We start from the raw sequence: 20347 nt of genomic DNA on the forward strand, positions 1-20347 counted from the left end.
CCAACTCCAAAGACCGAGACTAAGCTTGCGACCTGGCCCGTCTTGATTAACCAGAGAATTCCCCCCACTCCATTGTCTTCTAGCCCCGCCCTCCATTGGGCACGCCCTTCACCCTGCCCCACGCCCCTTATTGGCCCCAGAGCACGCCCTCCCGATCTCTGGGTTCCCATTGGCTCTTCTCCCACAGTCACCTCTTTCCAAGAGTTCTTATTGGTGTGGGCCACACGCTCTCATTTGTCACCAGACCCCGCCTTCAGCAGTCAGGGTCTCCACCCCTCACCTTGCATTCATTCATTCTGCGACTGGGATGAGAGGGTAAATCACACCCTCCCTGACCTCGGGGAGTTCAGGGCACGGTGGGGGAACATGGACCTAGCCTCCAGCCGTGACAGCCTAGGGCTGTCAAGAAGCCATCAAGACCCTGGGAGCCTGTACACATCGGGAAGGCTTCCTAGAGAAAGTGAGGCCTAAACTGAGCCCTGAAAAATGGTTAAGAGGTTACTCCAGGGACACATTGGCCAAAGAATTCTTGGCAGAAGAACCTGAGGCATGAAAGAAACAGGTACATTCTGGTAATTACGAGGAGAGAGGTTGGGATGAATGAAGGGAAATGGACAAACTGGCCCAGGGAGTGACTGGTAGGTGTCCAGGAAAGTATGCAGTTCGAGGATGAATAAAGTCTAAGACTTGAAGCCTTTTTTTCACGCAGCTGATCACTAGGTAAGGTCGGAGGAGGGCTCCGAGGAGGTAGAGCAGGTCTAGATGGGGAAAGGATTGATTCTAGTTTCGTTTTAAGATTTGTTTTTAATTTTTATGTTATGGGTATGTGCAAGTGCCTGTGGAGACCGGAAGAGGGCGTTGGCCACCCCCACCCCCACCTCTGGAGTTATAGGTAGTTGTGATGGGTGCTAGGAACTGGGTTCGGGTCCTCTGGAGGAGCAGCAAGTGCCTTAACTGCTGAGCCATCACTCCAGCCCTGTGGCTCCAGCTTTTACAAAGACTTGGGTTCATTGATTACAGTGCTGGAGTAGGGACTGTTCTGGGCTTGGAAACACATCTGAAAGTCCTGGGAAGGAGAAAACAGATAAAGTTCACGGCAGTACACTTTAGATGACATCAACTGCTGCAGAAAAAGCCTAGTTACAGAAGAGAGCTTTGCTCTTTTGTAGAGATTTGCTAGTGCTTTTTACCTTGATCCTTTATTTTCTCTCTCTCCAACGCTTTTGAGACAGGTATTGCTATGTAGCCCAGGCTTGCCTGGAATTCGCAATTATCCTGTTTTGGCCTCAAGAGTTCTGGGATTACAGATGTGTATCACTACATCTGATGGAGAGCAGCTTTTCTTCTGTTTTTAATTATTTTATTTTATTTTTACTTATTTTTTTTAATGTATGAGTGTGCTGCATGTATACCTGCACACCAGAAGAGGGCACCAGGTCTCATTACAGATGGTTGTGAGTCACCATGTGGTTGCTGGGACTTGAACTCTGAAAAAGCAGTCAGTGCTCTTCACTGCTGAGCTATCTCTCCAGTTCCTAAATTTTTTATTAAAACATTTTCATGTGGGCAGTGGTGGTGAACATCTTGCCTTTAATCCCAGCACTTGGTAAAGGTATATGTTTTTTAGAGACAAGGTTTCTCTGTAGCTTTGGAAGCTGGCTTAGAACTCGCTCTGTAGACCAGGCTGGCCTCAAACTTACAGATATCTGCCCGCCTCTGCCTCTCCAGTACTGGGATTAAAGGTGTGTGCCACCAACACCACTACCACCTGACATTTTCATGAATTTTGATCGTGTTATGATACTCCCCCAATTATTCTCAGATCTTCTCCACTTCCCTACTCAACACTGAACAACTTCTTCTTCTTCCTCCTCCTCCTTCCTCCTTCTCTCTCTCTCTCTCTCTCTCTCTCTCTCTCTCTCTCTCTCTCTGGATGTGTGTAGGATATTTTTTTCTAATGTGATATTTATGCAGATTTTTAGGAAAGTGAGCAAGTGACCCATACTATTTATTATATGTGGAGTGGTACCTTTTTTCGTAATGGGCATATTCAGTTTAAGGTACCTGCAAATGTTTAAGGTATCCTGAAGGTCAGGTATGCTGGTTGGCTTAATCCTGACCCAGGACTAGAGGAGTTGAGAAAGGAAGACTGTGAGTTGAAGGTTAGCATGATCTACATAGGGAGACTGTCTCTTAAACAAAATTAGATAGTTTGTGGCAGGAGTCTGGACTGTTGTATTTAAAACCATGGTCATGAGGACTGGAGATATAGACCAGTGGGAGAAGGTACACTTAATGTGTACAAGGCTCTGGGTTTCATCCCTGTCATCAAAACAAACAAACCAACCACAAAATTGGATGGGATCTTAGGATTCTAGGGTGTCAGTATATAACTGGAAAAGAGTCGTTACCATAGACAAGTCTTGGGATGTTACAGTATGAAAAGGTTGGGAAGATAGGGATAACTGATAAGAAGACCAAGAAGAAACAGCCGGGGATGTGGGAAGAAAACTAAGTTCTAGTGTATTTGGAAAGGGAAATGGACATTATGTTCCCAGGATGAAACGATTACCGTACCAGGTGCTATAGATCAGCATGGTGATCATTAGTGACCTTGGTCAGCTCAGTATGATGGAGAGCAGGGCATATGCATACTCAGTGCGAGTGAACTTGGGAGAGAACAGGAAGGTGAAACGGGAGATGGGGTACATGACTTAGGGGACTGTGCTGCCACAAAGAGCGGCGGAGGGAGTTGTTCTGATTCATGTAAAGGTTTTGCTTTGTTTTTAAGATGGAGGAATAGCAGCATGTATTTGTGCTGACGGAGAGGATCCAGGGGCGAGGAAGACTGGTGGTGTAGGATCAAGGAGAAATCCTGGAGCAGAGTCCCTGAGCAGGCGAGGGAGCTCAGAGGCTGAAGTCTTCAGTCAGTCTCTGGGGAGAGGGCGAATTGCACTGAGCCCTGGCACACGGTCAGGGGTGAGTACTCTGATGGTGGCCTCGGATGACCACTGGGAGATACCTCAGACAGGAGACAGTCCAGGGGCTAGTTTGAAGGGAACTGTTTTCCTCTAATTCCCAAAAGCGGATTCTAATTCAGTTCTGAGATGATCCACAGGAGACAGCATTCCGTGTGGGGACTGGCAGGAGCAGGGCACACTCATTCAAACTGACTGATTACAGATGGCAGGAGGGTACAGACGGAGCGAGATGAAGGGGTCAGAGGGATGCTGCCGTCGGTACAAGGCAGAATACGGGCTTCCCTTACCGATGGTCCATATGGGGATCTGCATTCTGCCAGCCCCAGACTGGGCAAGTGCTGAGCACTGAGATCAGAGCCATGTGTAGGGTTTTCGTTTTAGCTCTAAGTCTAACCATCTGAGAGGATTCTAGCAGGTAGGAGAATGTATAAAATTCTTCCTCTTGCTTTGCCCCTCCTCAGACTACTTGGGTAAACCTGGTGGAAGGGATGGACACTGGGGAGGGTGGACAGTTTCTCAGCAGCAGACCCTGGATCCAGCAAGGATAGCACGGAACACAGGGCTTTCTCCTCTGACTACGTCTACTCATACTGGTCTCTGCATGCCCTTGTGTGTCCCTAGAAGTCAACAGTGTGGGAAGTTGGAAAGACCCAGCTGGATGTAACCCTCAGGACAGAATGGTGCTGGACTCAGGGGCTCAAGTGTATGAGCGGGCACCCCCCAGCCCACCTGTCAGTCCTCCGTGTCAGCGCCACAGGTTGAAGTCCTCAAACCGAAATGCACCGCCACCCCTGTACCCCTGGCCTCAGTCCCTGGCTATGCCTTTGGCTCTGGCAGTTCCCTCGGCACTACAATCCCAGCCCATGTGGCAGACCTTCTCAAAGCTGCAACTGGGACAGCGTAGCCACATGCGTCGCAGTGAGAGCTCCTACAGTGTAAACAGCACTGGCCAGCGGAGGCCAGGCAAAACTCCACTTGGACGGGGATGTGATCCAGGTGGAGGGGCCCTGCGGCCCGCAGCCTCCTTACCGCACATTGCTAAGACACGAAAGGACATAGGCAACGGTAGCAGCAAGAGCCCCTGCATGTTAGTGGCCCTGCGACCGACCAACATGGACCAGGAACGGGAGAAGTTCTTCCAGTCCCACTACACCTACAACCCCCAGTTCGAGTACCAGGAGCCAATGCCAATGAGTGTGCTGGAGAAGTACCAGGAGGCCTCTGGACAGTTCATCCATCAGGTCAGTCCAGCCTGCCCATTTCACCCTGGCCCTGGCTACCCAAGGCACCTAGCCTGACTAGTGACTGTGGCCCTGTGTACAGGCAGTTGGCATCATCGAGGCTGTCCTGGAGAAGTTTGGCACTTATGAACACTTTGAGGCTGCCACAGGGGGCCAGCTGCTGACCAAGTGCCAGATTTGGTCCACTGTGCGCAAATACATGCAGAAGGAGGGCTGTGTTGGGGAGGTAAGTTTGCCCTGTCTACAGGACCCGCCTCCTCTGTGCCCCAAATCAGGCTACCTAGCTGATAGGCCCAGCTATACACCTGGCCTGCTGTAATCCCCAGACATATCCCTGCCCCAGCCCCAGTTAAGGAAGAGCTGGATTTGAAGGGTGGGTGTCATGGCCAGCGTCTAGCCTGGTGTCCCCTGCCACCCTGCAGGTTGTGGTGCAGCTGAGTGAGAACTTGCTGTCCCAGGCAGTGATGATGGTGGAGAACAGCCGACCCACACTGGCCATCAACTTGACTGGAGCCCGCCAGTATTGGTTGGAGGGCATGCTGCGGCATGAGATAGGTCAGTCTGGGGGGCATTCGTGTGGGTGGGGAGGGTTGAAAGGTATTAAGAGATGGGGGCAGGGCAGTGTGGGCCTGCAGTAGTCCCCTCCTTTCTCCCCTTTCCTTCCCTCTGGGAGAAAACAGGCCTGTTGATCCCTAAGCAGATACCTCTTCCTTCTCATTCATAGAATTAGGTCGGATATGCCTGCCCACCCTCTGGGCTGACCTTCATTCTTCCTTTGGTCATCTCCCCAATTCCTCTCTGGTTTCCTTTGACAGTGAGGGGAAGACTTTTGAGGTCCTAACAGGCCAGAAAGAATTCTGAGGGTTCCACCAGACTAGCTAACATACAGGCCCACCAGGGTGGGTAGCAGGCCAGATCCTAGGAATGAAATTACTTGAAGAAGACACATGGATAAAAATTGAGACCAGACTAGGAAGAGGAGCACAGGACACTAGTCACTGTCCTCACCAGGCGTGAATCTTGTTGCTCTGGGCAAGAAGTGATTTTGATTGGGGCATTTGCATGACTGTCAAAATAGTTGGTGTGGGCATGGGGCATTCGCATGACTGTCAGGGTGGTTGGCATGGGTACTGGGATGTTGGGGCAGGGTGGCATGTGCTTGGTCTCTCCGACGGATAGGGCACCGTATAAGTTGGTATGCAGGAGATGGGAAAATAGGCAGAGTAATCTCTCCTGGACCAAAAATCTTCTTGCTGCAGGAGTTGAGTGAGGATGAATTTAGGTAGGGCTTGGGGTGACTTGTGTGAGGTGAATTTGGGGGCACCAAGACTAAGAGTGTCTACTAGGGGTCCTGGGAGTGAGTTCAGCCCCCTCTTCGTCCCCCCTTCAGGCACCCACTACCTGCGTGGCGTGAACAACGCCCGACAGCCATGGCACAGCACCGAAGGCAGACTGCAGTATGGGCTTCAGCCGGCCAACCCCACTGAGGAGGGCCTGGCCAGCCTGCACAGTGTGCTGTTCCGAAAGCAGCCATTCCTGTGGCGCGCAGCCCTGCTCTATTACACCATTCATCAGGCTGCGCACATGTCCTTCCGTCAGCTCTTCCAGGATCTGGCGCAATATGTGCAGGATGAGACTGTGCGCTGGGAATACTGCGTCCGTGCGAAGAGAGGACAGACGGACACCTCCCAGCCAGGTGGGAGCTGCGGAGCTGGGGGAACGCCCAAGCTGGTGCAACGTGAAGGGTGGATTCTGGGTAAGGATTTACTGACTCTCACTCTCACAGGTTGCTTCAGCAAAGACCAGGTTTACCTGGATGGCATTGTGCGCATCCTGCGGCACCGTCAGACCATTGATTTCCCGCTGCTGACCTCTCTGGGCAAGGTAAGGGGCAGCAGGCCTACCGAGACCCCAGCCAGCTTCTCCTGACTCCCTGGAAACCAGGCCTCTCTGGTGTAGGAACTTGGGTAGGGTGGAGGTAAGCAGACAAGAAGAAAAAGAATTTTGGTATCCCAGATGAGGTGTGTGACCCAGCCTGCCGATGTGTGCATACATTTCAAAGGAGGTGAGTGTTCCAGGACAAGGAAGCAGTCAGAAAGTTCTGGGGAAGGAAGCTGGAGAAACGGCCACGGACCAAAACCCAAGTCCTGAGTATCTGTACTAGGTGGAGGAAAGCAAACCTTACCAGAAGCAAAGGGGAGTTAGAGGAGCTCCGATAAGGGTGGGACACAGCTTTGCTTTAGGAGGCTCCTACTGGGTGTCATGTGGGAGGCGCACTGAAAAGGCCTGGTTGGCAAGGGGATGAGGCTTCCCATCGCTCTGACAGAATTAATAATCAGGCAGGAGCATGGATGCGAAGGGATGAACTACAGAGAGCAGAACTCTTTGTCTGTTTGAGTCCCTGAATGGGAAGATGAGAACCCAGCTTCCCTTTCTTGGCCCTGCCTGTGGTGACGGTGAAGAGGTGGCCATGGCAGCTAGCATTCAGCAGTCTCACGCTGGATGCAGGAGATATCTGAGAGATACCCAGGTGTCCGTTGAATACTGCTTAGAGGTGAGGCGATACGGTAGCTGGGCTGGAGGAGAATGGGTTGTAGAACACAGATGGAAGATTTACAGAGAAAGAGAGAAGACCCAGGGCTGAGCCCGAAAGTACCTATTGTGGGAGTAGATCAGGAGCAGAGGAGTCATCCCAGGAGCAAATGGCCCTGAGCCATCAGTAGATCTGGGACTAGCTACTTGAAAGCTAAGGGCTTTGTTTTCTCCCAATAGGTCTCCTATGAAGATGTGGACAAACTGAGGCCCTATGGGGTACTAGAGAATACCCGAGTGCCCCACTTTATGAAGGACTTGGGGCGCTACCAGCAGCAGCTGGAACACATCATGGCTACCAACCGGCTGGATGAAGCAGAGCTGGGCCGCCTGCTGCCCAACTGATGTTGGTTATAGACAGAAGCTCTCGACAGAGGTCTCAGATCAGAATATGAAGTTCTTTATGGTTCCATAGCCTAGGTGTTTCTTGGGGCGCACTGGGAGGCCAGGAGCATTTTGGGAAGATGAGAGGCAATGCCAAAAGGTTTTTGTCCTTGCTAGTCTTCCTAGGGCCTGTGAACTTGCAGCAGCATGTCATGTAAACTCCTCAACAAGGGAGACCTGGGGACAGGAAGGGACTGATGTGAATAGGAATGTGGGTTGGTTTGGGAATAGAAACTTGTTCCTGCATGAGATGGCTTTGGGTGTCTGGTACCAGTGTTTCCCTCCCCCCCTGGACTATTGGTGCTCTTCAGCATTCGGACTGTCTACCTCTCCCTGGGTCTAGTGTAAGTTGGGATCCCCTCTGAGGTGACGTACCTGAGCATAGGGTCCTGGCTTTCACTCAGGCTCAGAGACCCAGCTGGGCTGGAGTTTGCTTTTCTGCATTTTGTCTCTCCCATCGGTTTTATATTATTCCATATTTGCCTCCATGCATTCATTATTCATGCCTCCAGCTGGGACTGGGAGGCAACAGCTCCTAAAAGTCCAGTGGAGGGACAGGATACTTTTGGAAAGGTACCATTTGTTCCTAGTCCCCCTCTTTTTTTTTTTTTTTTTTTTTTGAGACAGGGTTTCTCTGTAGCTTTGGAGCCTGTCCTGGAACTCACTCTGTAGACCAGGCTGGTCTGGAGCTTACAGAGATCCGCCTGCCTCTGCCCCCCCCCCCAGTGCTGGGATTAAAGGTGTGAGCCGCCACCACCCATCCCTAGTCCCCCTCTTATCACATGCTGGGCTTCAGGCCTTGTGAGTCCAACATCTGGCCCACCCTCAGTGCCCACACTAGTGTTGTGCCTGGCTTTGACCACACCCTCCAGCTGGTCTCTGGCAGTGGTTGGTACAGGCGGGGTGGGGGGGTGGGGAGTGGGGGTTAGGGGGGACCACAATCAAACCTGCAGGTCAGGCCTATAGGATTTGTCATCTTAAGTTCTGAGTCTGTCTGGGGCCAGAAGTACAGAACTGGCTAATGCTTACATTTTCACTTCAGATTCAACCGTGAGAGATTGAGCCAGCAAGCCAGCGCTGTCCCTACCCTGGCCTCTTATTTCTCATCTGTGAATCACAGCTGGGAAGTTCTTATTCATTAACTTAATAGATGTGTACAGAGCTCCTTGTGTATGCGTGTGACTAGTTAGACCCTCACTGAGCTCCCAGTTCAGAGGAAAGCCAGATAATTAAACAGCAGTTACACTGATGTGTGTGGCCTCTGTCTACTCAAACTCCCTCTCGGGTCTCCCCTTCAAGACTGAGTTCCAAGACTTCCCTCATGCCGGGGGTTGGGGTGGGAGGGGGGGTGGGGGGCGCGGTGTGGGGGTGTGTGGGGTGTTCAGGTCCCCTTTCCCTTGCTTAGTATATGGAGCCTAGTGATCTCTGTGGAGTAGAACTTACTTACACAGGCTCCCAGCTGGTTCCTGAAGGAAAAAACGGCAGTGGGGCAGGGGTCACATCCCATTAGGGGCCTGAGACCTCCAGAAATATAGTTTGGGCTATTTTGGGGGTGGAATGTGGTTGCCAGGGTGTGGGTGTTTCACATAAGACTGCTCAGGTCAGCGGGATCCAAACCCATGCCCACCCTCAGTTCTTGAGCAAAGAATCAGCGTTGTGGAGAGTCAGGTCCAGGCTAACCCTCCCAAGTTTATTCATTTTGCAGTAAATGGAGTTTTGGTGCACTGAGTCAAGCTCTGGCAGGTTCCCAGGTCTTATCCAGCTCGGGTAGGGCTTGTACAGGTCTGGATGCTGGCCTTCAGGAATCTAAAGACAAGGAGGAGGATGGTCAGTGGATTGGGTGTCAGCCCTCACTACAACCTCTAACAAGCCTGGAAGCAAGGGTTTAGGCAGTCTCACAACCTTCAGACTCAGCCTCCTCTTCTTGGAAGTCCGGCTCCGGCTCCGGCTCCGGCTCTGGCTCTGGCTCCGGCTCCAGCTCCGGCTCTGGTTCTGCCTCTGGTTCCGGTTCCATTTGTTCCGGCTCCTCCGCTTCGAAGACTTCAGCTTCTAGTTCTGGCTCCTCTGGAGTTCCAGATTGCACTGCCTCAGAGCCCTCAGGACCTCCGAACTCCTCTTGCTCTGAAGCTCTGGGCAGCCCAGGACATGTGGTCCCTGAACTGGGTGACTCAGGCGTCCAGTGGCCTGGGCATGGAGGGTCATAGCTGCGGTCCCGGTACCCTGGGGGAGACAGTGAAATACTTGAGGCTCAATTCATCCCTCCGTGATTAGTGGCCTCCACATTCTCTGCCCTCCACTTACCCTTAGTTTTGCCTCAACCCAAGCCACGCCCCCATCTCAACACGGCTCCACCCTCCTGGTGCTCACCAGGCCCCACGTGCTGCCAATCCCAGGAAGGGTCTGGCACACGCACGGTATGCTGGGCACAGCGCAGTAGCTCCTGGCAGGCTGCCTCGCCCTTGCTCTGCACCAACAACAGCAGACGGCGCACCCTGCGCTCTGCATCAGGCAGTGCATCCAAGGCTTCATACTCAGGCCCAGTGAGCACGCCCCGGGCAACCAGCGCATCCAGCAACAGCCCAGAGTCAGCCTGCAACGTGTCTACCAGCCGTTTCCGTTCTCGGTCAATGATCTCCGATGGCCGCTCCTGCACGTTGCCCATGTTTGGGCTATATCAAGGAGAAGGAGAGATATGGGGGGAAGGAGGTGCGGGGGCGGGGTGGTTGGCGTCCCACACACTGACCTCTCCCAGGAGGGATCTAAGTTCACCTGGACATCAGAATCTGGATGTTTCTTCAGCGGAAGACCTGGAAGCCAGGCGCACAGAACTCACCCTCTGGCCTGTTGGTTGCTTCTGTTCTGACTCCTTAGGTTCCTCTTCCGGTCTCTGCCTGTGAGCTGAGTGCTCACCCTAGTTAGGCTACGCCGGGTGTTGGTGGCGCACGCCTTTAATCCCAGCAGAGGCAGGTGGATCTCTGTGAGTTCGAGGCCAGCCTGGTCTACAAGGTGAGTTCCAGGACAGCCTCCAAAGCCACAGAGAAACCCTGTCTCGAAAAACCAAAAAAAAAAAAAAAAAAAAAAAAAAGCCTGCTGCTACCAAACTAAGAACTGGGTGCAAATTAATCTACTCTGCTCATCTATTGTCGCTAAGGACTACTGCTCACGGGGGTTGTGTGGCCAGTCAGCATTAAGGAAAAAAGAAATCTGGTCATTCCTTTTGCCTTAGCTTTGTCCATACAGCGTCCTTCTAGGTCTCTTCTGTCCTGAATGTCCCTGTCCTACCTTCTTCTTTCCTAGGCCATCGGATCACACCCCCCAACACACACACACACACTCACACACACGCATGCACACACACTCACACACACACACACCCAACACACACACACCCAACACACACACTCCCAACACACACCACACACACTCACACACACATGCACACACACTCACACACACGCATGCACACACTCACACTCACACACACGCATGCACACACACACTCACACACACGCATGCATACACACGCACGCACACGCACGCACACACATGCACACACACTCACACACGCATGCACACACACTCACACACACGCATGCACACACACTCACACACACATGCACACACTCACACACACATGCACACACACACCCAAACACACACTCACACACACACGCATGCACACACACTCACTCACACTCACCACACACACCCAACACACACACTCACACACTCACACTCACTCCCAACACACACCACACACACTCACACACATACACACACACCCACACACACGCACACACACACACACCAACACACACCACACACACACGCATGCACACACACACTCACTCACACTCACACACACCACACACACTCACACACACCCAACACACACACTCACACACTCACTCCCAACACACACACACACATACACACACTCACTCACACACACACTCACACACATAAACACACACTCACACACACGCACACACACTCTCTCACACACACTCACACACCCCAACACACACCACACACACGCATGCGCACACACACTCACACACACTCACACACACTCACGCACACTCACACCACACACACCACACACACATACACACACTCACACTCACCCACACACACCCACACACACCACACACATACACACACCACACACACATACACACTCACACACACTCACACACACATTCACACACATACACTCACACCCACACTCATACACACACTCACACACATACACATTCACACATACACCACACACACTCACACACATACACATTCACACACACACTCACACACACTCACTATGCCTCCCAGGTTTCAGGGCTCCCAAACTATACTGTCCCTGGTCACTTCACACCTTGGGTCCCCCTCCACCCCTCATAGCTAAGTGACAGCCCTTCATCAAGGCCACTAAGCGCAGACCAGGGAGACATTTCCTCCTATCCTATCCTGTTGCTGGAGCTTCTTGTGTCCCGTCAGGTCCCACTGCCACTTCAGCCCCAAATAAACTTACGGACGATATATTAATTATAAAACTGCTGCCTGATGGCTAGGACTTCTTATTGGCTAGCTCTGTCTTAATTATTAACCCATTTCTATTAATCTAAGTATTGCCACGTGGTCTTATCTTACCAGAGAAGGCTCTGGACCTGTTACTCCTTCTGGGGCTACATGGCGTCTCTCTTTGCCTACGTTTGCCAGAATTCTCCTCCTCTCCTAGTCCCCCCCCATCTTTCTGCCTCTATTGGCCAAACTGCTTTATTCATCAACCAATAAGAGAAACATATATACAGAAGGACATCCCCCATCACTATCCCCCTCCATGTCCTTTCTGTGTCAAATGCCCTATAGTCACTCTGCATCAGCTCCTGCCCCTTAAGCCCCCCATCAGCAGTTTGTCTCCTGGAACAATGAGGGCCTCTGAGTATCTCACTCATGCCCACTCCTCCCTTCCCTCACTCCAACATAGTGACTTTGACAACTTTGGGCTAGCATTTATTGTCCCAGCTTTATGGGTGAAGAGACAGGCTCAGAGAAAGCCAGCAAACTGGAATCTGACTTGCCCTAGCTTAAACTATAATGTCTCTTGCCTAGTTGAGTGCCAGGCCTATGCCCCTGTCCTCCGTTCTCATTACCCATCAAAGAATCTAAGCTGCCTGATCTGGCAATTTTAATTCCCTCCCCACCAGGTCAGCCAGGTTCTTTGCCATTTCCATCCACCATTTAGTCCTGCAAGAATAATTATGGTCCTGGCACCTCTGCCTCTGCAGATGCTGCTCCCTAGGCCTGGGAGTCTCTTCTCTCCCCTCTGTTCTACGTATCTAGCCCTCAAGACTGAAAAGCTCCCAGGTCTACCTCAGCTCTTGATAGTTCAAAGGCAGCTGTGGTCCTCATTACTATGTTTACTGGGATCCCTAAGCTGTGTGCCCAGGACCTCTCCTCGCCTCAGAGTGGCTTCCCAGCTTACAGGGAAGGGGGTGATGCCGTCATCGATTCTGGCCAGACTTTGAGGCTGGATCTTCTCTTTTCCCTCCCCGTGCCCTAAGTTGTTTTTATGTTAACTGCCTCCCCGGTAACTTAAGTCTTGTCTGAGAAGCGGAGACCTTAGCTGTTTTAGACCTTAACTGATTGATTTTTTCGAGACAGGGTTTCGCAGTCGTAGCCGTGGCTATCCCGAATCTCAGACATTCGCCTGCCTCTGCCTCCTGCGTGCTAGGATTAAGGACTGCCGCCACTACCACCCGGCTGGACCCTAGCTGATTTGGGGCCTTCCTTTGAGGTTATCATGGCTCTAGGGTGAACTCTGGTTATGCCCTGGCCAGGGCATCAAAGGACAAGACTAAATGTTACTCTGAGCCCCAGTCTAAACGTTATTTTGAGCCCCAGGTGACTTGTCTAGTCTGGGACCCCCAGCTTGCTGGCTGGCTGGGATCTGTTGGGGAACCAGGGTGGAACCTGCAAGAGCTGATCGCGCATGCGCAACCGCAAGGGTCCCCCTCACCAGCCCTCCACTCAATCTTAAAATCTTAAAGCTTCAGCCCTGCGGAAGGGCGGGGCCCACAGACCTTGCAGCTCCGCTGCTGGTGGTGAGGCTCGGTATTCTGCCCAATCTGTTTCCTTTCCCTCCCTGCTGGGTGGAGTCCGGCTTGTGGTCCGGAGCGTTTCGGACGGCCCCACAACGGAGTTGAGCCTCACCGGGGCAGATGACAGTGCAGAAAGGGCCGAGCGAGCGGGGTGGGGACGCGAACAGCAGCTGCAAAGGGGGCGGGGCGGCCAGGGCTGCCGGGAATGGGGAGGGGGAGGGGTGTGCTCCTCTGCTTCGGCGAACTCGGACGCCAGATGCGGAGGCCAAGCTGGGGGGGGACGACGACGACACACGCATAGTCCGTTCTCCTCCCCCGCCCTAGAGCACCCGGATTTGAGTCGGGGTCAGTTCAGCTCACATTACCACGTGTCCAGCCCGCTTTGGGCCTTGTAATTGTTAGGTGCTTTTAGTTTGCCCTCCTACGACCCCTCCCTCCGCCTGTCACAAATAAGTTTATAGAAGGGAACTGACATGCCCAGAGTCTGAGACACACACGTATATAGAGGAGCTGGATGTGGCGAGGAAACGCCTGCCTGCCTCCTGGAGGTTACAATGGTTGGCATCGCAGTGCACGTGGGAGAGTTAGGCACTGGCCAAGTACCACCATTCTCCAGGTAGGGGTTCCATGAAAGTCTGAGCGTCTGGACGTTTCCAGGTCCAAACATCTGGACACTTGCATGAACTCAAAGTCGTCGCCCACCCGTGACTCTAATGATCTTTGGTTGACAGAAAAAAAGGGAGACCAGAAACAGAGTGGGGAAATGCAGTTTATGTTGTACAACTCACTGGGGTAGTGGAGAGACGCTGCCACATAATGGGGCTTCGCTTACCGCCCCGCCTCACCCCCCGGGGGACGCCGAGAAGCCTGAAGGGGTGTGCTGCTGCAGGCCGGTTCCTTAGCCAGGCTTTTAAGAGGTGGAAGTCTCAAGGGGAAGAGGGATTGACTCCAGGATCCAAGTAGGAGGCGCTGCTTGCAGGAGCATTGTAAAGGGGTACAGCCCCAGGCACTGACAGGGCTGCACCCTCCAAATCTGCAGGAACACCCAGGAGCAGTGGAGTTCCCAGCGTGTGGTCTTTCCCTAGGAGGAGTAGGCCGAGCTTCAGTTAGGAATATCACAGCATCGGCATACACACACACTCTTTAAAGGCGGTCTTGCTGCAAAGCCCAGGCTAGCTTTGAGCTCATGATCCCAAATCCTGGGATTACAAGCATGCTCTACCATATCTAGTTTAAATCATCATCCTTGACCTCACTCCTCTCACACAATGAGGGTAGTATGGGTGACTCCAGGGGGCTCTGCTAGGCAGTCTGAATTCAGGCTCACCCCCCCCCCACCTAAGCTGCCCAGCCCACCCAATCATGGTAATTCAGATCACGGTGGCTTCTGCCCAGGAGTCCCCACCACCATTACCTACACCTGAGGAATTCAAGTCCTTGACTGTCAGGTCAGCCTCACCCCTCTCCTGAGCCAAGGGCTGCATCTGCATGAGAGAACCCCAGGAAGCAGCTGAGAAGGGGGCCCAGAAATGGACAATAGAGCGGAGGAATCGCCGGGGCAATTCCTCAGCCACTCCTTTCTTACCAGAGACAACTCCATGTCCAAATCCATCAGGGTCCATTCTCGTCCTTGCAGGCTGGGGCCCAGCACCTGGGAAGAGGTCGGGTAAGCGGTGCCTTTAAAGGCCGCACAGACTGCTCAACTTTGTGTGTCTCATGTCCTGCCCCAGGCAAAGATACTCACATCCATGGGTGCTATGGGCTCCACAGTTTCAGGGGGAGGCCGAAGCAGCATCGGGGGCAGCAGACTCTCCGGGCTCCGGTTACCCCGATCCAGGCCCAGAGTTCCCCTGTGCACAAAGAACTGTTATTGGTCTATAACACCCACCTCCTATTAGTTCCTAAGGAACTTGAATCGTCAGGTTTAAATTGTTCCAACAACTAGAACATGCTAAGAGACAATACTTTCCTTCAATCCCCTCTGTAATAGGATTTTTTTTCCTTTTAAAAAAATTTTTGGGCTGGAGAGATGGCTCAGAGGTTAAGAGCACTGACTGCTCTTCCAGAGGTCCTGAGTTCAATTCCCAGCAACCACATGGTGGTTCACAGCCATCTATAATTCAATCTGGTACCCTCTTCTGGCGTACAGACAGACATGGAGGCAGGATGTTGTGTTCGTAATAAATAAATAAATAAATATCTTAAAAAATTTTTGTGGGAATGAGACAATGACTTGTCATGTAGTCCTGATTGGCCTCAAATTTACAGCAATCTCTTGTCTCAAACTCCTGGGTGCTAAAGGGTATCTGTGCTGTTGTGCTGTTTTTATATGACACAGGATGTTGTGTAGTTTAGACCATCCACGAAGTTTACTAGCTAAGGATGACCTTGAACTATTGACCTTCCTGCCATCACCTCTTCCATAGTGTTGGCATTACAACAAGGGGATGTCACCGTGCTCCTAAGAGGTTACCTTGATTTGCCTTTGCTTCCTACCTAAGACCAGAGATCTTGCAAGATGTTCCCTTCCTATATAAGGGTAAACATTAGTAAAGGGTTTTTGTTTGTTTTGGATTTGGTTTTTTTGAGACAGGGTTTCTCTGTGTAACAGTCCTGGCTGTCCTGGAACTGGATTTGTAGACCAGGCTGGCTTTGAACTGAGATCCCCCTGCCTCTGCCTCCCAGTGCTGGGATTAAAGGCGTGTGTCACCCTCACCTGGCCAGTGAAGGTTTTCTATTTGGTTTTGTTGTGCTTGCATATGTGCTCCATATGAGTTTGCACTTAGGTCTTGAGCATGTTAGGCACTGACTCTACCACTAAGTTATATCTCCAGTCTAGCTACCCTTTTCCTTTATTTATATTATTTATTTATTAGGTTTTTTTTTTTTTGGTTTTTTGAGACAGGGTTTCTCTGTAGCTTTGGAGGCTGTCCTGGAACTCACTTTGTAGACCAGGCTGGCCTCGAACTCACAGAGATCCGCCTGCCTCTGCCTCCCGAGTGCTGGGATTAAAGGCGTGCGGCCACCAACGCCCGGCCCTCTCTTTCCTCTTGACAATGGTTTTAGGCGTTGAGCTCAGATCAAGAGGCTTCACCTGCTGAACCATCCTGCCAGGTCTCCCTTTTATATTTAGACAATTTTACTAAGTTACCAACACTAGTCTTGAGTTCACACTGTAGCCCAGGCAGGCCTTGAACTTGTGATACTCCTGCCTCAGTTTCCCAAGTAGTTAGGTTGACATCCCTGTGCCACTAAGACCAACTACTTTTGATTGTAAGCTACTGTATATTATAATCATTCCAGTGAGCTAATTTCAGCTGTAAATCCCAGAGTCCTACTACAGGGTACTTAGTGATTTGATTGGGCGTTTCCATCTTCCAAATAATTTTGATACTCTTCGGAGCATACTCTGAGAAATCAGGTCAGGGTCATGGAGTCTGATACCCAAATGTCCTCCCTTAGCTACCACAGGACAGATAAAGCAGTGACTTCTCTTTGGCCAGAACGTATGGATCTATCTATAAACCACCAACATTGGCTCTGCTCACCTGTCAGGTACCTCCCTGGGGCCCCTTGGTTCAGGCTGTTGTACACTCCTGGACCCCTCAGGGCTGTAGCTCCCTTTCCCTTCCAGGATGGCCTGCACCACAGCCACAGGCAGCGGTGGGGGTGCTGTCACGCAGAAGTCACACTCGTTTGCGGCCAGGGCCAGCCCGGCCTCTCCATCCCCCCCTGGACTGGCCGGCTCTTCTTTGAGCAGTGCCAGGCCCTTCTCCCTGCGCCAGAGAAAAGCTTCAACCAGACCCTGACACTGACCTCTCCCCACCCCCACAGGCCTCTGGGCTGTACTCGTTCCCAAAAGGTCCCCAGAAGACAGCCCCTGTCCTCCTTACCTCCCGCTATCACTGGAGGGAGAAAGCCTGTGCCCTTCGGGAGATGGAACATCTTCTGGGATGTCGGAGATGATGGGCCCTCTGGCCCTGTGAGGGCTGAGGCCCAAGGTAGCCTCTGGGAGGGGCTGTAAGTAGAAGGCTTGGGCAGCCCTTGGCCTTTAGTTTTAGGAAGAGCCCAACCAGCACCCACCTGCACCAGGACTAAGGGTCAGGGTTCGAAAATGTCAAAATCTATGCAGGGGAGCCTAGGTCTGGTTGGTGGAATGTTGGTGTCCTTCTTTTGGAGGGGAGATAGGGAGAAGAAACAGGTTCCTCACAATCCTGTCTGCGCCCTAGGAAAAGGAGGGGAAGGGAGCAGCACCTACCGACTGGATAAAGTAGGGGTCCTGGAGGAGAGCGCCAGACAGGGGGCAGGCATTGAATCTGGCAGGTGCCGAGCATGAGCTCCCCTCATCTAGTATCAGGGACCTGTGCAGGGTGGGCAGGTTAGGCCTCCATACCCCTCAGCCTACACTCCCTCCCTCTCGCTCCCTCCCTCAGGCCCCAGCAGCCAAGTCAGCAGAGCTGAGGCCTGTTTCCAGGGCATCAGTCACATGCTGGAGTGGAAGGGGCTCCCTGAGAGATGGGGGCCCTTTGGGGTTGAGAGGGGAGGGAGAGGGCTTAGTTTGAGCCCCAAGCCAGGGGTGCCTACTTTGGGCATAGGAATTTGAGGGTAAGGTCCTGGAATGGAAGAGGGGGGGTGTGAGCGGAGGTAAGGGATGGTGGACTTGAGGGTAAGAGGGGGGGTCCTGGATGGAGGGAGGAATGAAGATTCCTGGCGGAGTCTCTGGAGGGGTCCCTGACGAGGAAGGGTGTCCTGTAGTGGGAATGTGGCTTCTGTACTCACAGCTTTCTCTTGGTTCCCGCACTGCTGGGCCCTGTCTGAAGTGGCCCAAACAGGCACTGGATTAGCTGAAAAGAAAGGATTAAATCATACTTCAGGCCGGGCCCCTCACTTTAGAGGGGGAGGGGTGGAGGTATGGGGCGTCCAGGAGAGGGCAGGAGGAGGAGTAGGAGCAGAGGAACACCTTGCCAATGACCCGGTGCTGCTGACTGTGGCTCTGCCGCAAGGTCACCACCTCTCGCCACAAGATCTCATTCTGCCTGGGGGAAGGGGTGGGAAGATGCTGAGGCATCTGCGTTTGCTCAGGCACCATGCCCCACAGAATGGAGAGGTCCCTGGCAGAAGGGACGTGCATCTTACAGGACTAAAGTCCCAGAGCTGAACCCGCTGTGTGGAGGGAGGCTCCAGCCCAGAACCCCTAGGTGGCCAGCGTCCTGTCACCCGTAACTCAACCCTTCCTTCCCTGTCCCGCACTGCCTGAGTTCCTGCAGCCGTGCCTCGGCGCTCTCCTGCACGCCCCTCAAGGCTTGCACCTCTCCCAGCAGCCGGCTCAGGTCTTCAGGACGCCATCGACTGTCATCCCCTCGCAGCGCAGGTACCTGTAGGTACGAGGCAGCATCCCAGACAGCGGTACATAAGACAGAGCCAGAAGTACCAACATCGGCGTTTTCCCATTTTTGCAGTTTGTCCCACCTTGCGGCGCACGCGCTCCAGTAGCTGCTCACGGCCTCGCACGAAGCTTGGGTGCTGGAATTCAACGTGGTCACGCTCTGGCCTGAGGAGGCCACCTTGCTCAATGCTCACCACCTTCCGAAAACCGTCTGGGGAATGGTGCCCAGGGAGGGGGAGGAGGCGGGGGCGTGGGCGTGAGTATGAGCCACTCCATCCTTTGTACCAAGTAACCCCAACCCGCTCCCCGCCTGTCAGAGGGACTCACACATGTTGAGTTGGCGAACAAAGCTCGCCATGTTGCTGTGCTTGAAATACTGGGGCAGTACTTCCTTGGCGAAGCGGCTCTGATCACTTACGAGGAAGCTGGTCCCACTCTACCAAGAACGAAGGACGCCCACCGGGTGGAGACCAGACTAGGTGAGTGGCAGCCACTCACAGCTGGGCCACACTCCCTCACTCTGGGGTCCATGTTTGCACCTCACTGTGGGGTGGGACTTGACCAGGTCAGAACCATATGAGGTCTACCCTGCTATAGCCACAAGTAATCCCTACCCCTAGCCACATCCAGACTCGATCCTCAGAAAGAAACAGCACGTACCAACCCGGGGTCCACCTCTGACTGGTCTCAAACTCACCATGTAACCCTGAGCCAGAGGTAGAGCCAGCCCTTCCCTCTTCTTGGCCTGTTTCTCATCAGTCGATGAAATAAAGTGAGAATTACCTAGGTCCCTTGGGCTCTAGGACCCTTACTCCGCCTCATCCTTATCTCACCTACCCCTTCCACCGTCATCCACTCTGGACAGCTGCATCGAGGTACTCACAGCCCAGCCCCAGGCGGGGGCTGGGTAGACATGGGTTTTCACACACATTGGAGGGACCCCGGGGCACCACTGAGGGAATTGAGGGGCCCCAGCCCTCACCGGGCTCCAGCGGATGAGGTGGTCTGTGCCTGGGTCGCCCACCAGGGCCCATAGCTTGCCGAGGAAGGCAGGTACCGGGCTGGGGCCTGGCTCCGTGGGCAGCGCAGCTGGCGCTTCCTGCATGGCGCAGTCTCGGCCGGGCTCAGCGTTCCAGCCCGGCCGCTGCGGGCTTGTCAAAGCCGCGAAAGTGCTGCGTTTGCCGCCCGCCCCGCCCTACTCCGCCCCTGGGCGCCGGGTCAGGCGGGGGCCGCGTGCGAACCCAAGAGGCGGGGCTCGGACAGCGGCCCAGCCACCAGCAGAGAGAAAGGGCTGGCAGAAACGTAGGTGTCTAGGGGTAAGGAGGGGAACCCAGGTTCGAGTCTCATCCTTCTCAAGTCCCTCTCTTTCTGGGTTGATTGGGAGAAATCATCTGTGGGCTCGGAAAGTCCTAGAAGTTCATCTGGACATAGTGAAGCCTAGGTAAGGAAGGGCAGGTAGAAACGGTGGTGGGCGAAGCTGGCCCTCCCCTGTCTGTCGGAATGCTAGGGAATTGGTCGTTCCTGGGGTATATAGAGTGTACCAATCCCGATCCCCCCCCGTCACAATACAAAAGCCCCTGAGGCCTCCGTTCTTGCATATCTGGCCGGACTGATCTTACAGCCTTTGTGCGTTTCCTGCCCTCCCTTTCAGAGCTGACTCGA

General features: G+C 53.1%; 3 protein-coding genes across 12 annotated transcripts; 1 reads left to right on the forward strand and 2 right to left on the reverse strand.

Moving 5' to 3' along the window:
• Positions 1-14: 14 nt before the first annotated feature.
• On the forward strand, positions 15-8447 carry Kiaa0895l (KIAA0895 like). Of its 2 annotated transcripts, XM_013117801.3 has the most exons (9): positions 15-562; positions 2792-2979; positions 3603-4222; positions 4305-4448; positions 4645-4777; positions 5613-5918; positions 6009-6106; positions 6995-7190; positions 8241-8447. In XM_013117801.3, exons 3-8 carry the CDS (start codon positions 3659-3661, stop codon positions 7157-7159), a joined length of 1410 nt encoding a protein of 469 aa, XP_012973255.1. In that variant the 5' UTR covers positions 15-562; positions 2792-2979; positions 3603-3658; the 3' UTR covers positions 7160-7190; positions 8241-8447. The 2 variants fall into 2 exon arrangements, with proteins under 2 accessions (XP_012973255.1, XP_040592454.1); XM_040736520.1 differs by lacking the exon at positions 8241-8447 and having other exon boundaries at positions 16-562; positions 6995-7223.
• Positions 8448-8867: 420 nt separating this feature from the next.
• On the reverse strand, positions 8868-13486 carry Nol3 (nucleolar protein 3). 5 transcript variants are annotated; one of them, XM_040736521.1, is made up of 5 exons: positions 13282-13486; positions 9968-10005; positions 9566-9867; positions 9101-9418; positions 8868-9004 (listed from the first exon to the last, which is right to left on the reverse strand). In XM_040736521.1, the coding sequence occupies exons 2-5, from the start codon at positions 9973-9975 to the stop codon at positions 8997-8999; spliced, it is 636 nt and encodes a 211-aa protein (XP_040592455.1). In that variant the 5' UTR covers positions 9976-10005; positions 13282-13486; the 3' UTR covers positions 8868-8996. The 5 variants fall into 5 exon arrangements, with proteins under 5 accessions (XP_040592455.1, XP_012973268.1, XP_040592458.1 ...); XM_013117814.3 differs by lacking the exon at positions 9968-10005 and adding an exon at positions 10032-10096 and having other exon boundaries at positions 13282-13485; XM_040736524.1 differs by lacking the exon at positions 9968-10005 and adding an exon at positions 10032-10144 and having other exon boundaries at positions 13282-13485.
• Positions 13487-14055: 569 nt separating this feature from the next.
• Positions 14056-19866, reverse strand: Hsf4 (heat shock transcription factor 4). 5 transcript variants are annotated; one of them, XM_005076197.4, is made up of 13 exons: positions 19668-19866; positions 19013-19121; positions 18769-18896; positions 18550-18674; positions 18260-18335; positions 18079-18143; positions 17558-17660; positions 17193-17331; positions 16848-16971; positions 15044-15149; positions 14885-14950; positions 14714-14783; positions 14056-14380 (listed from the first exon to the last, which is right to left on the reverse strand). In XM_005076197.4, the coding sequence occupies exons 1-13, from the start codon at positions 19788-19790 to the stop codon at positions 14226-14228; spliced, it is 1389 nt and encodes a 462-aa protein (XP_005076254.1). In that variant the 5' UTR covers positions 19791-19866; the 3' UTR covers positions 14056-14225. The 5 variants fall into 5 exon arrangements, with proteins under 5 accessions (XP_005076254.1, XP_005076253.1, XP_040592513.1 ...); XM_005076196.4 differs by having other exon boundaries at positions 16848-17075; positions 17193-17317; positions 19668-19865; XM_040736579.1 differs by lacking the exon at positions 16848-16971 and having other exon boundaries at positions 17193-17317; positions 19668-19865.
• Positions 19867-20347: the final 481 nt, after the last annotated feature.

This window comes from Mesocricetus auratus, unplaced genomic scaffold (genome assembly GCF_017639785.1).
Source record: "Mesocricetus auratus isolate SY011 unplaced genomic scaffold, BCM_Maur_2.0 Super-Scaffold_100062, whole genome shotgun sequence".
Taxonomy (NCBI): Eukaryota; Metazoa; Chordata; class Mammalia; order Rodentia; family Cricetidae; genus Mesocricetus; species Mesocricetus auratus.